This window comes from Prunus avium, chromosome 2 (genome assembly GCF_965620075.1).
Source record: "Prunus avium chromosome 2, drPruAviu1.hap1.1, whole genome shotgun sequence".
Lineage (NCBI taxonomy): Eukaryota > Viridiplantae > Streptophyta > Magnoliopsida > Rosales > Rosaceae > Prunus > Prunus avium.
The window spans coordinates 11,581,065-11,595,192 of NC_142285.1; the positions used below are offsets into that span (position 1 = coordinate 11,581,065).

At 37.8% G+C, this 14,128-nt stretch overlaps 1 protein-coding gene and 1 pseudogene across 8 annotated transcripts; both read left to right on the forward strand.

Moving 5' to 3' along the window:
* The first annotated feature begins 237 nt into the window (after nucleotides 1-237).
* On the forward strand, nucleotides 238-6,228 carry LOC110770823 (uncharacterized). 8 transcript variants are annotated; one of them, XM_021975045.2, is made up of 8 exons: nucleotides 238-1,026; nucleotides 1,206-3,343; nucleotides 3,517-3,742; nucleotides 4,101-4,205; nucleotides 4,315-4,408; nucleotides 5,206-5,298; nucleotides 5,470-5,550; nucleotides 5,644-6,228. In XM_021975045.2, exons 1-2 carry the CDS (start codon nucleotides 585-587, stop codon nucleotides 3,257-3,259), a joined length of 2,496 nt encoding a protein of 831 aa, XP_021830737.1. In that variant the 5' UTR covers nucleotides 238-584; the 3' UTR covers nucleotides 3,260-3,343; nucleotides 3,517-3,742; nucleotides 4,101-4,205; nucleotides 4,315-4,408; nucleotides 5,206-5,298; nucleotides 5,470-5,550; nucleotides 5,644-6,228. The 8 variants fall into 8 exon arrangements, with proteins under 8 accessions (XP_021830737.1, XP_021830736.1, XP_021830734.1 ...); XM_021975044.2 differs by having other exon boundaries at nucleotides 5,470-5,547; XM_021975042.2 differs by having other exon boundaries at nucleotides 3,517-3,768; nucleotides 5,470-6,228.
* LOC110770821 (uncharacterized) lies at nucleotides 5,797-13,695 on the forward strand (annotated as a pseudogene).
* The last annotated feature ends 433 nt before the right edge of the window (nucleotides 13,696-14,128 follow it).

Sequence of the window (14,128 nt, forward strand, 5' to 3'; positions counted from 1 at the left end):
TGGAAAAATAGGACAGGTGGGTGGAAATAGCAGCACTCATAATAAATTGGAACTAAAATATTTGGGTATTAATTGGGTTAAAATATAAATAATACTTGAAGTTACTAATATTATTTGAATATTAATTAGAATTATTAATAATTTTGAATATAAATGAATATTAATTAAACTTATTAATAATTTTGAATATAAATAAATAAGTAAACTTAACAAAATCTATTCGATTCGATTAGAACCGATCCGAAGTGGTACAGTTCGATTTTGAGCCTAACTTGACTTTTTTCCGATCTTTTTCGATTCGGTTCGGCTCGATTCAAAATTGCCCACCGGGTGAAGCTTCAAAATTGCCGGGAAGCCAAACGGATCCCTAAAACCCTAGCCTCCCTCCACAGTTTGCATCACTAAAGCTTCGAATTTGGTCCAAAATCAAAGCACTCTCTGTTCTCCCGCTTCGAATTTGGTCCAAAAGCAAAGCACTCTCTGTTCTCCCGTCTCTCTCTCTCTCTCTCTCTCTCAGCTTTCCAATTTTCGTGAGAACCACACGGCTCTTGCCCTTTTATGCTTAAACCCTAGTCCCCATTTCCATGCTCAATCACATCCATAAATGGAAGCCCATACATATATTACAAAAATCTCGAATTCTCGCTCCCCTCTCTTCCCTTATCTTCACTCAACCCTCAGTGTCTGCAGCCAAGCTTGATGACGAGCCCACCGTCGTCCCAAACCCTAGAAACGCCGTCTCCGAAGTCATTGCCGGCTTGAGAATGTTTGGTTTGGGAAATTGTGTAGGTGATCATCGTTTCAAAACCATTATCCCGACTTTGAATAAGCCTCAGGTGGATTTGATTATTGAAAGCTTGAGCATTGAGAACCCGGAGTCGGCTTTCGGTTTCTTCAACCTTTTGAGGAATGAGTATGCGTTTCGGCATTCCAGGGTTTCAGAGTTTATTGTTGCTCATGTATTAGCGGGGAGAAGGCTGTTTAAAGAGCTGCGTTTGGTTGTGAAGCAAATGGTGGATGAGGAAGGTACGGTTTTTAAGTACTTTCTTTTTATTATAGATTGTGGACCTGGTTTCTGAGATTAGGCAAGGCTCATAGGTACATTGGGGCTGGCTGAGTAATGGGTGGAGCCTAATCGTTTCGTTGCTTTTGTTCTTTATCTTTGATCAATTTTTTGTTTATAGATTTATTGTGATTTGTGATAGGGCCCGGTTCGGCACATTCACTTTGTGAGCTGCTCTTACATAGATTCATGGACTGGGACTCGAGTGGTGTGGTGTGGGATATGTTGGCGTTTGCTTATTCAAGATCTGAGATGATTCATGATGCTCTGTCTGTTCTTGCTAGGATGAAAGATCTGAATTTGAACGTTTCAACACCAACCTATAACTGCCTGTTGCATAACTTAAGGCATACAGATATCATGTGGCGTGTTTATGATGAAATTAAAGATAGTGGAACTCATCAGAGTGACCACACTATTGCCATACTTATAGATGGACTGTGTGAGCAATCTGGCCTACAAGATGCAGTTTCGTTCCTCATGGGTGTGGAAAGAGGGGAGAGTGGGCCTTCAGTTGTTTCATTCAATACCATCATGTCTAGGTTTTGTAAATTGGGTTTTGTGGATATTGCGAAGTCGTTTTTTTGTATGATGTTCAAGTGTGGACTACTTCCAGATTCATACAGTTATAATATTCTTATTCATGGGCTGTGTATAGCTGGTTCATTGGAAGAAGCATTGGAGTTCACTAAAGACATGGAGACGCATGGGGTACAGCCTGACACAGTTACCTACAACATTCTTTGTAAGGGGTTTCATCTACTTGGTTTGATGAGTGGAGCTCGCGAGATCATTCAGAAGATGTTGATTAAAGGGTTGAATCCGGATCATGTGACATATACAATTTTGATATGTGGACACTGCCATGCCGGCAATATTGAAGAAGCCCTTAAGTTGCGGAAAGAGATGCTTTCAAGGGGTTTTCAGTTGAGTGTCCTTGTATACAGTGTACTTCTCAGCAGTTTGTGTAAAAGCGGACAAGTAGAAGAAGCATTGAGATTGCTGTATGAGATGGAAGCTGTTGGCTTGGAACCAGATCTTATAACATACTCTATCCTCATTCATGGCCTATGCAAGCAAGGAGATGTTCAGAGGGCAAGTGAACTATATAGAGAAATGTACATGAAGAGAATCATTCCCAATTACTTTGCACACCGTTCTATTCTGTTAGGTCTGCGTGAGAAAGGGGATATATCCGAGGCAAGGAAATATTTTGATAATCTACTAACAAGGGATGTGACAGAGGATATTGTGCTGTATAATATTATGATGGATGGATATGTAAAATTAGGTAACATTGTAGAATCCACACGATTATATAAACAAATAATTGAAAAGGGAATAAATCCTAGTATTGTCACTTTCAATACTCTTATTTATGGTTTCTGCAAAACTGGGAAACTGGTTGAGGCTCATAAGATGTTGGATACCATCAAGCTGCATGGCTTGCTCCCAAGTCCATTTACTTATACTACTCTTATGAATGCCAACATTGAACGAGGAAACATCCATGGCATGCTTAAGTTGCTTCAGGAGATGGAAGCAAATGCTGTACAGCCAACTCATGTATCTTACACGGTAGTAATTAAAGCACTTTTCAAACTAGGGAAGCTGCAGGAGGCTGTTCACTTAGTTGAGGACATGTATGCTAAGGGCCTAACCCCAGACCAAATCACGTATAATACTCTGATCAAATGTTTCTGCAGAGGTCGAGACTTCTTGAAAGCTTTTCAGTTGCACAATGAGATGTTGGTTCATAATCTTGAGCCTACTCCTGTTACATATAATGTTCTCATCAATGGTCTTTGTGTATATGGTGACCTAATGGATGCTGACAGGCTACTGGTTTCTCTTTGCGACTGCAATATCAATTTGACAAAAGTTGCTTATACCACATTGATCAAAGCACATTGTGCAAAGGGTGATGTACATAGGGCAGTGGGGCTCTTCCATCAAATGGTGGAGAAAGGATTTGAAATTTCCATTCGGGATTATAGTGCTGTTATTAATAGATTGTGCAAAAGGTGTCTAATAACTGATGCAAAATATTTTTTCTGTATGATGCTATCCGATGGGATTTGTCCTGATCAAGAACTGTGTGAGGTGATGCTGAATACTTTTCGTCTTGTTGGTGATCTCAATTCAGTAGCTGAGCTTCTAGCTGAGATGTTCAAACTTGGCTTTCTTCGTGAGTAATCCATGGGGGAAGTGAAGATCTTTTGGCATCTGACCATTGGGAAAACTTGTTCGCCGGCTCAGTAGAAAAATTCAGTTCATGAGGTATAACATTATATTCATGTCTCATTCTCTCATAAAAAATAAATATTTCCAGAGGACCAAGTCAAAACAGCACTTAGGATTCCTTTCCTAGTTCTTTTGTTTTTCAGAGGACATTTTATGCTTTTCCAGACCTCTTTTTCTTCTTCTTAAATTAAGTTTCATCCCATTTCCAGACCTCTGATGTCTTATGGAGAACTATCTTAAGTTATATTTCTCCTTTCAACCGGATGACAAGTATGAATTCTCAGAGCCGGCCCAGATCCAGGGTTTTGTGAAGAATTACTTGCAGTTTGTTTCCTTCCCCATCTATGCATGGCAAGCAAAATCAAGGACTGTTGAGGGGAGGACTTCATTTTCTGCTTTGTCAAACCCTTTCCCTCTATATGGCAAGTTTTGAAGGTATTAGTAGAATTGGATATCTGCATGTGAGTCATCTTTTCCTTAATGGTTGGACTGTTACTTCTTTATTAGTTGAAGGTGCATGTCAAGTGTACATTGTAGGTGATAATAAAAAAAGTATTGTTATCAAAATATGACTCTCTGTGTAGAAACTTTTATCAAAATCAGAAAAGTATTGCAAACTAATCCTTGACGCTATATTTCTTCTATACCTTGCAGTTATAAGTTTAAGAGTATCTGTTGTTCTTACGTGTATTTTAGATTCTGCATGGTCTGCTTGTCTAATGTGCTTGTATTTTCTTGTTATATATTTTATTAGCCTTTTTTTAAAATTAATTTTGCTTTTGTTCTTGTGCAGATGCAGAATCCAAAGGAAGTTGAAAAAGATGAGTACCATGAATTTTACAAGAAAACTTTCAGTGAGTTCTTGGATCCAGTTGCATACACTCACTTCACCACTGAGGTCTCTCTCTCTCTCTCTCTCTCTCTCTCTCTTGTTGGCAGTTGTTTTAATAATTTGGTTGAGGTAGAAAATGTAGCAGATTTGGAGTTTAACTTTAAAATCTGCGCAGGGTGAGGTGGAGTTCAGCGGTGTTCTTTATATTCCTGGAATGGGTCTCTTAACAATGAGGATGTAGTGAATGCAAGAACAAAGAATATACATTTGTATGTGAAACGGATATTTATCTCAGATGATTTTGATGGTGAACTGCTAAGTTTTGATATATTGGAAACCATGTGAATTTGAGCTTCTATTTAGTTTGTTGTTTTGGTTTCATGTCAGTGGTGATCTTCTTTGTTGCATATACTGTTGCACATTAAGGGGCGTTTGGTATCCTATTCAAATAGGGAACTCAAAAACTTTGATTTTTCTTAAAAACAAGGAGTTCTTAAATCTATTTTTAAGATTCAAAAACTTGTTTGGTATGCAACTTGAAAACTGTTTTCAAATCTTAAAAATTTGAGAACTTGTGGGTTGATAGAAACAAACTGAAAAAACAGATATTTTTTGTTTTTAATAATTGGGGTGTTCTTTAGCTGTTCTTGAGTTTGAGTTTTTAAAAATTGGGCTGCCAAATAGGTTTTCTTTGCTTTGGACTCAAATTCTGTTTTTGAGTTTAAGAGGTTGGATTCAAGTTGAAAACCAAACAGGCCCTAAGTTTCCTTTGTGATTTACTTTATGTGGAAAATAATTTGTATAACAATGCTGGTGTTGACTGTTTATTCTGTATTTAAATTGGAAAATGAAGTATCCCTTAATATTCTTTTTAGTTATTACATGTTCTAATCAAAACAAGAGTTTTTTATTCATCATCAATGGAGTTGTTTAGATGTTATAGTCAATTGCGTCAGCTACAATTGTGATGTACCATCTGGAATGTTGAAAATACATTTTGGGGTTGATGCTTATTTGCTTGGAAATATGGTTTGTGGCTGTAATACATTGAATTATTCTTTTGCAGTTTCCTTGATACCTGAGCTTTGTTAAGGGTCTGGTGGATTCGAATGATATTCCTCTTAATGTTTCTCAAGAGGGTATTCAAGAAAGTCGAATTGTAAGCCCTAGTTCTCCACTATCTTTATGCATTTTGTGAAGGGAATCCTATTACTCTTTGGACATCTCTGTAGCAGTTAATATTTTGTTCTTTGTTCTTGTTATGTGCTTAGATATTTGTATCAGGTCGTATTGTATTATTTCTTAGTGTCCATCTATCTGCTATTTTCAGGTAAGGATTATGAGAAAGAGACTCATACAGAAAACATTTGACATGATTCAAGAGATCTTTGAGAGTGAAAATAAGAGGGTGGTAGCAGCAATTAAGCTTGTGTTTTCTTCTTTGATTCCACTTGAAAGGCTGAAAATTGTTATTAACTTGGAAAATGGTATTACTTGATCCCAGGATTACAAGAAATTATTGGAGAACTTTGGCAGGTTTCTAAAGTTGGGATGCATCGAGGACTCTGGAAATCACTAGAGCATCACACCCTAGTTGCGGTTCTACTGTTCAAAAAGTGAGGAAGAACTGATAAGCTTAGATGATTATGTCGAGAACATGCCTGAGAACCAGAAGGCAATCTATTACTTGGCAGCAGAGAGTCTGAAAAATGCGAAAAGTGCTCCATTCTTGGAAAAGTTGGTTCAGAAAGATGTTGAGGTATCCTGTTACGATCCCATGCTACTGGGCCTTCGGATCCCTTGGTATGGCCCTATTGATAGCAGCCCATAGACACGTGTAACGCTCTCCTTAGATGTTCTATCTCACTTTGGAGAAATTATAGAATAGTACGTATTCTTTAGTCTCATGCTTTTGGCCATTTTGGATATGAATGAAGAATTGTCTCGTGTAGTTCGCTCTTTCTGGCTTTTGGTACCTAACATATCTGTCCTGCCAACTTTGGTGGAAGTCCAGTAGAGGAACAATGTTTGTGTAAAAAATTTGGTTTGCAAGCTAATCGTAGAAAAAGACAAGACGATGATGTTTCAACTCTTCAATTTTTGGGAGGGAGGGAAATCTTAAACATCATAAACAAATTACTGTTTTTCCTGAGACCAAAAAGATAACTGTTTTTCCTTTAGGATGAGTTTTCCCAAAGGTCTAAAATATTGATGGTTACGGAAATATTGATAGTATAAAACACGGAAATATCGATGGAAATTTCGGTAAATTATCGATATCGATAAAAATTGAATAAAAACCATGGAAATTGTAAGAAAAACCTGAAAATTTTTCTTGAAACTTTGAGGTTGTTTATTTAGTCAATTATCTATTACTTCATTATAAAAAATTGAAAGGAAATGCATTGAATGATGGGTTTAACTGATTTAAGTTAATTATATAGCGAGCTGACAAATACTGCGAGTGTAGAAAATAGGCTTATTTACTGTAGTACCCCTTGAAACTTGGTCAAATCTCAATTTACCCCCCGTAAGTTAAAGTGGCTCACTTAACCCCCTTGACTAAGGTTTTGTGTTCCACTTTGCCCCATACCGTTATCTTCATTTATAACTCCGTCAATTTTGTTGACGTGGCATGACTATTTTAGTCTTTTTACCATAAGTGATGACGTGTCATGTGCAGGCCTCACTTTTTTTGCTTAAGTAGACTAAAATATTAATAAAAAATAAAAATAAAAATTAAATAATTAAATAATGTAATTACTTGTTGATATAAAAAATATAAAAAAATATAAAAAATGGAAAAAAATTAATATTAAAAAAATCTCTTCCTCTCCTCCATCTCTCTCTTTGTTGTCTCTTCCCCCTCCCCTAACTTCACACCATTAGACCACATCACAACCAGCACCCAACCCAAAGCCACCCTCACCACCACCATTCCAACCCCACCCAACATCACCCATCCAGCAACCAACCCTTACCACCCTCCCACCACACAACTTCTCAAGACACCCCCACCTCTCTCTCTGTTCCTCTCTCTTCTCCCAAGCCCAGCCCCAACACCTACACAGTCACCCACCTCGCCACAACCTCCCCCTTCCCTAGCCCCTTATTTTGAACCTGCCCCATATTTCCCAGCACAACCCATCAACCCAAACCCTTAGTCCACTCCTAAAAACACGGCCTCCATCAACAACAGATTTGGATCTGGCCAAATTTATATATAAATGTGGGAATACATGGTCTTCAACGTATTGACCTGCTTCAAAATCCATTTCAAGGAAAAATTTCATCCTCTATATTCCAACTCAGGGAGCTCCAGTACCTTGATCTTCAAAACAATTCCTTAAATTCAATCCCCTATGGTGGGTATGGTCGAATTATGGGTTGAGGTTGCCTTAACCGTTGTCTACCTCATTAACCTTCTTCCCACGTCCATTCTACAATGGGCTGTTAGATATATGCCCTAGAAGCAAATATAAAAGTGAAAAAATTATAAGGATATAATATAATTAATACAATCAAAATGGCTTGAATGTTACTTTAAGATACATAATGTACACAAAGTAACAAGTTCATGGATAAGGGTATAAATGGAAAGCTGTCTAAAGAAGTTAGATTCACAAGACCTTTCCATCATAGGAATATCGTATCCTAAAAGGTTCCAAGTCATAGGATCGACAATAGGACAATGATGAACCACAAAGACTGGTACACACTATGTTTGCTTAATCGGGAGGATGGCCAGTCTCAAGTCATTCGTGTAGAGACACTAAGACACGTGTGTAGGTGCTATATACAGATGGAGTTCACTGAACGCGATCAACTCAAGAATTCTTGTATGGAAGTCTTACTCACAAGTGTCAAACAAAGAATTCTAAATTGCGATAATGCAAAATAGTCCTCATACATGAGACATCGTAGTTGTCTTGTGTATGAGTTGTTTGTTTTTTAGAACACTATACGTCGTACCAAAAGGATGTAACTTAAAGGTGTTTATCAAACTTGAGACATCACATGTTCATGAAAATGTTATTGTTCCCTATAGATCTTGTCTTTTGATTCATAAAATGATATATCATATGGATGTTACATGTTAGTTAAAAGCATTTTATGACATAGACCACCAAAGATTGTACCTTGTGTCTCCCATTTCCATTTCATCTTTTGAAATTGGCAAATGAGATAAAAGATGCTTTGTGGGTACAATTGGTAATGTCATCTTTCACCTACTTCTCACTAACCCACATGGACCACACACACACACACACACACACACTCTCTCTCTCTCTCTCTCTCTCTCTCTCTCTCTCTCTCTCCAAAACTGGCCCACTCCTATTAGAGACCCAATTTGGGTCTTCATGAAATTTCGAAAAATATGGGTCCATATTTTAAATATGGTATTTTCAGTTTTGACCCATAACTCTTAAAAATTACGATTTTGCATTGTTTTGTCTTTTAGTGAAACATTACAATTTTCCATTAGAAATAGGCCCATATGTTCTAACTCTCAATTGTTTAGTGTTTGCATATAATAATTGGAATAAGGGATGATTAAGGACTTGAGGCCCAAAAACCAAATTGACCCATGTGATTGGCTGTTATTCATTAGATGTATGGGTTTGATTGAATGGATGAGTTGTAACTAATTTTATTTTGAGGTTGTTTAATTAGCAATTGGGCTTGCAAATTAAATAGAAGCTTGCATGCTTCTCTCTCATTCTCCAATGTAATTTCAATCTCTCTTAAATTGTAATTCCCTCAAGGCCCATTGGGCTTTCAGTGTTCTATTCCCATATTAGTTATGTAATTAGGAACCCGAGAAGAAGACAAAGGAGAAAGAAGATTAGTTGGGGACTTTAAGAATAGTATTGGGTCCAATGCCCACCAACCATGAATGTTTTAAAGTAGTTAAAATGCGTAATAAAATCAATAACCCGCCAAAGACCTAGATTCAACATCTTGGCTTGATATTGAATCGAAATTTAGAAGTCCATAATCATCCATGAGCCTATAGACAACTATTTAACCCTTCTTAAGGAATGCAAAAGCATTTCGTTAATAGTAATACATATTCCCAATTTTGGAAAATAAAATAGTTTTATGAAATTGATTTGAGTTTTTGAAACTAAATAGTGGAAGTATAGTGTAACTATTAGTATGTTTAGTGGAGTAATAGTTGTCCTAGGACAATATGTTGTAAAGTGTTTAAACAAGATTAAAAGATGAGACCCCAAACTCCCTAAATCAATTGATAACATTAAGTCGATAAATGAAAGGCATTTTTTATGTCCTTTGCGTGGCCTTCCACCATAGTGGATTCCAAATAGACATGACCCTTGCAGTAAAGGCTTGCACTCAGATATGAGAGGAGCAAAGAAAAGTACTTGTATTTAGGAGGAATCCATGTCATAAATTGGATGTTGTGAAGATAGAGACAAACATGACCAACATTCTAATATGATGAGGTTTATGTTTGATTCATATACTAAACAAGCATGGTGGACTAAGACTTGACTAGTACAATGAGACTTCACAATAATATTTGGGAGTTCACATTTGCTAAAGGCGGAACAGAATGGGTAATCACATCAAGATGTGCATGGGCAAACATGCCTTCTCTTTATTATCCGTAGAATCCCTAGATCCTATTATGGTGCGGTGATTCAAATAATAGGGAGCCTCCCATCCCACTAAGAGTTTTAACCAAAACTCTCGGATTCCATCATAGGGGATATGGAATTTGACAAAAATAGTGAGAGGTACCATTTGACTTAAAGACTCAAGTCAATGGTAAATCTAAAATCAATCTAACACTTAGTTATATGTATTTGTAGATATGTCCAAAACCGCATTGCCAAACTCCTGGACAAGTGTAACATCCCGACCCAAATTTTAATTATTCTTTAAACTTAATTAATTTAATAAATTATGAAATTACAATTTTGCCCTTCGGGTTAGGGTTATTTTGGTCACTTTTTAATCCAGTAGGATTTTGGGGAAATGAATTGCACCATGACATATATCGCATCGAGATGAGTCTGTAGACACATAGTGGGCTCAAATCGGAGTTGTAACAAAGAAGTTACGATCAACAGAAGCCTAGTGGCATAACCGTAAATATTTTGAAATTCAGATTTTTTTTTTCTCTCTCTCTCTCTCTCTTCTCCCCTGTGTGTAACAGGACCCCCCCCCCCCCAAGCGCGTTACACAACCGGCCACCCTTTTGGCCACCGCCTCCGCCTCCTCTATCCATCCCGCTCGTCCCCCGCCACGATCAGCCGCCGCCGCTGTTGCAATATACCAAAAAAGGGCTGGTTTTTACATAAAATTTCCATCGCTCGTTCTTGTGATTACGGCCACCAATTTTGTCTATTTAAGTATTCTTTCTCATCCTCTCAATGTGCTCTAGCTGATGGTTGGGTTGATTAGGATCGATTTTTGAGTTTTGAAACTCAATTTACAACTTAAAGTTTGGCCGGTTTTCGGCTCGAGATTCCAGCAAGTTCGGTCACTTTTTGGCCATGGCTCAAGAACAAAAGTTGATGCACTCGTTATCCTGAACACGTAGGTATAGTTATTGTTGGGTGTTTCGAGAATTTTCTGGTCGCCATAATTTCTCAAGACACCCGCGCTACCGGGGCGTGTGGGCACTGTTTGGGTGATCCATTTGGTCCTAAAATGATCCTCATGTTGTCCCAAGAAAGTATGCTCGAATTTGAATTTGGTTATCATTTGATTGTCGATTGGATTACGCATATTAGGCATTATTCGAGTTCGATATATTCGGACCGCTGGATCGACTCCATTTCCATATATGTTGATCTAGGCAACTCTAGGATCATGTAGGAATTCGCGGATCGTGAATCGGAGTGCTGGATGCTCCGATTCAATGACGTAAAGTTTGCGTTAAACATTGACCATCCGATTGTACGATCGTGAGAGATCCGACCGTTCGATTCGGACCAAACTTACTGGACATGTATAATAAAACTTGTCGAACCTGCAGGAACTTTCGGATCGGAAATCGGAGGTCGTGGGCTCTGGGGGCCTGGTTGACCAAGTTTAGTAAGTTTGACCACTCGGTTGACTGAGCGTCTCCCGAGGTTATTCCACCATTCAAAACGCGTAGTTGGACCTTAGGAACTTCTCATTTGACATACACATACTTGAATCCCGGGAAAATTCGGAATTTATTTTAAAGTTCTCTTTCGAAGTGCTTTATTTTAATATAGTCCTCGTGTCTTTAAATAGGTACTCCGACCCAGCGTATGCAACAAGCGAGAACCTCTCAAGGTCAAGAAGCATGGGACTATCTATGAGTAGACTTTGTTTTTAAACTATAATTATATTTTCAAGGATGGAAAATATGCATAATGATTTCTTGGATTATTGAGTTGGAATATATTTAATTGCTGAATATAATATTTTTATCAATATATTGGAAGTATATTTCGATTTTGCGGATTTTTGATTATATTGAATTGACATATGCTATTCTTGAGAATTTCTATCTATATTTGAATATGTGTGGTACATGGGATTGTTGGAAAGAGGTTATGGATTGTGAGTGGGTTGCGATTTATGTTAGTTTGAGTGCTATTAGCACTACCCTATGTACCTCCCCGGATTTGGAATTCTTGGATTGGATACTTGGAATTATGGATTACTTGGATGTGTTGGAACTCGAGCACCCGTGACGGGGTGTTTCGTAGACTCTTAGCGGGGTTAGTCTGCTCGCGTAGGACTTGTCACATGCATACGAGTATTGAGGATTCTGTTGTACGTGCTGGTAGGGTCAGTCCCCCAATTGGACGGCTCGTTCCCTGGCCACATGGTCAATTGAGAATTCTTCCATGTGGACTAGTCAAACAATCCCCCGGTTGGATTGTTTCCCCGGTACAAGTTGTGGTAGTGGTCATACTTATATATATAGATATATTTATTATGTCATATATATATATATGTACCTTTCCTTTCATTCTTATTTGTCAGTGAGGATACTTCCTTGCTCGATATGCCAACGGACACGCGTTTTGAGAGAGTAGTTCAGGAAAGGTTTTGGAATGGGATTGGTGATAATGTACCTATTACGAGATTACGGATTTCACTATGGTTTTGACTAAACTATATATATATATACCCATAGCTATGTCGGTTTTGAATGCATGTCGTTTTTAGTATCATTTTTCTGAACTTTGTTTTTGTCTACTCAAACATTTTCTATTTTGCGCCCCCAGGCAGTAGATAGTCTTGAATCAGGCAGCCATATCAAGTCGTGAACTCCAAGCCGAGCTTATGTAGGATAAATTTTCGTTCGTTTATCTTCTGTTGAACTTTATTTTCGTTTGTAAACTGAAACTCTTTAGATTGCTCTTATTTCGCCCATACTAGGGTTGATTGTAAGGCCGGAGGCCTGTTATGTATATTGCATGCGGTCGGATGAGATTTATAAATGTGTATTTGACAAGTTTAAAAATTTGGGAAATTTCCATTTTTCAGGGGAGACTCCACTGAAATTTCGGTAGAAAATCTCGTCGCTTTTAGTAAGTGGGCCAGGCATCGGTATGATGTCGAAATTATCACAGGATTCGTCTCGGATTCCGAGGAATTTGGGGCGGGTCCTGTCAACAAGCATTGTCTAGAAAACCACAACATTCCAACATGGTACTGCAATCTCAAGATATTTATGACTATCGAGAAGATTGCATACGTACTAGAGCAAGCTCCGAACATAAAGCCCCCTAGTGAAGACTCTTCAGAGGAAGTGCGTGCTAAGTATGACAAGCATGTGGATGATGACTGTTAGGCCATTCCATAAATGAGGAGCTCCAAAAACAGCATGAGTTTATGATCCATGCTACTGACATGATATTCCATCTTCGAGAGCTTTATGAAGAAGGCACACACAACATGCATTTCAGCGCAGTATGCGACCTTTCGAGAACCAAGATGGTGAAGGAAGCATCAATTCACCAACATAGACTGACGATGATTGGACTCATTGAGCAGCTGGAAAGTCTTGACAATCCATTGGACAATAATTTGGCTACTGACATCTTCCTTGCGTCCCTTTTCTATTCCTTTTCCCAGTTTGTCATAAACTACAATATGGGAAAGATGGAGCACACTCTCTCAGAGCTCCTAAATATGTGTGTGACTACTAAAAAGACCTTCAAGAAGGAAGGAGGGAAATGGACAATAGTTGTTTTTAAGAAGGGATCTACTTCTTCTGCTAAGCCTAATCAGAAAGGTAAAGGTAAATTCAAAGCCAACAAGAAGAAGAAGGGGAATCTTGTTCTCAAACCCAAGGGAGGCATCAAGAAGAAGTAGCAAGAAGAAGACAAAAGGGTGAAAGGATCATGTTTCCATTGTGGGAAAGCTGGACATTGGAAGAGGAACTTCCAGGCTTACTTAGCTAGCTTGAGGGCCAATAGAGTTGAAGGTACAGTTCACTTTGCCATTAAAACTCTAAATAGATGTTTATAACTTATTTGAGTCTAACAGACAATGATCTATTATAGGCCATGTTGCTGTAGAGGCAGGGAACAAGTAGGAAGCTCATGAAGGATGAAGCGTGTTAGGATTTGGAATCGGGAAGCATGTTTTCTTTTGTTTATCTCTTTAAGAACCTATGAACTTATTTAGTTTATTTGTTTTATTTTAGGATGTATAAAGTACTTATTTGCTATCTTCATGTTTTAGAAGATACCTTATGGTTTGTATGACATAACCACTAGTTAATTTGGTTTATATATGACTATTCGTATTAAGGTAATATGATTATTGACCTCTATATGCTTTATGAGATAAATGTATGAAAGTGTTCTTACATTTATTGTTTACAATAATATTGAGATGGGATTCTATTTGAGAATCAAAGTATTAGATAAATCTAAAACAAGAATGATTTCTAAAAAGTTTAGATTTCACAATCGAGATAATATTCATAAGATAAGTAATATGTGGTTCTTTAAAAGGTTCCAATT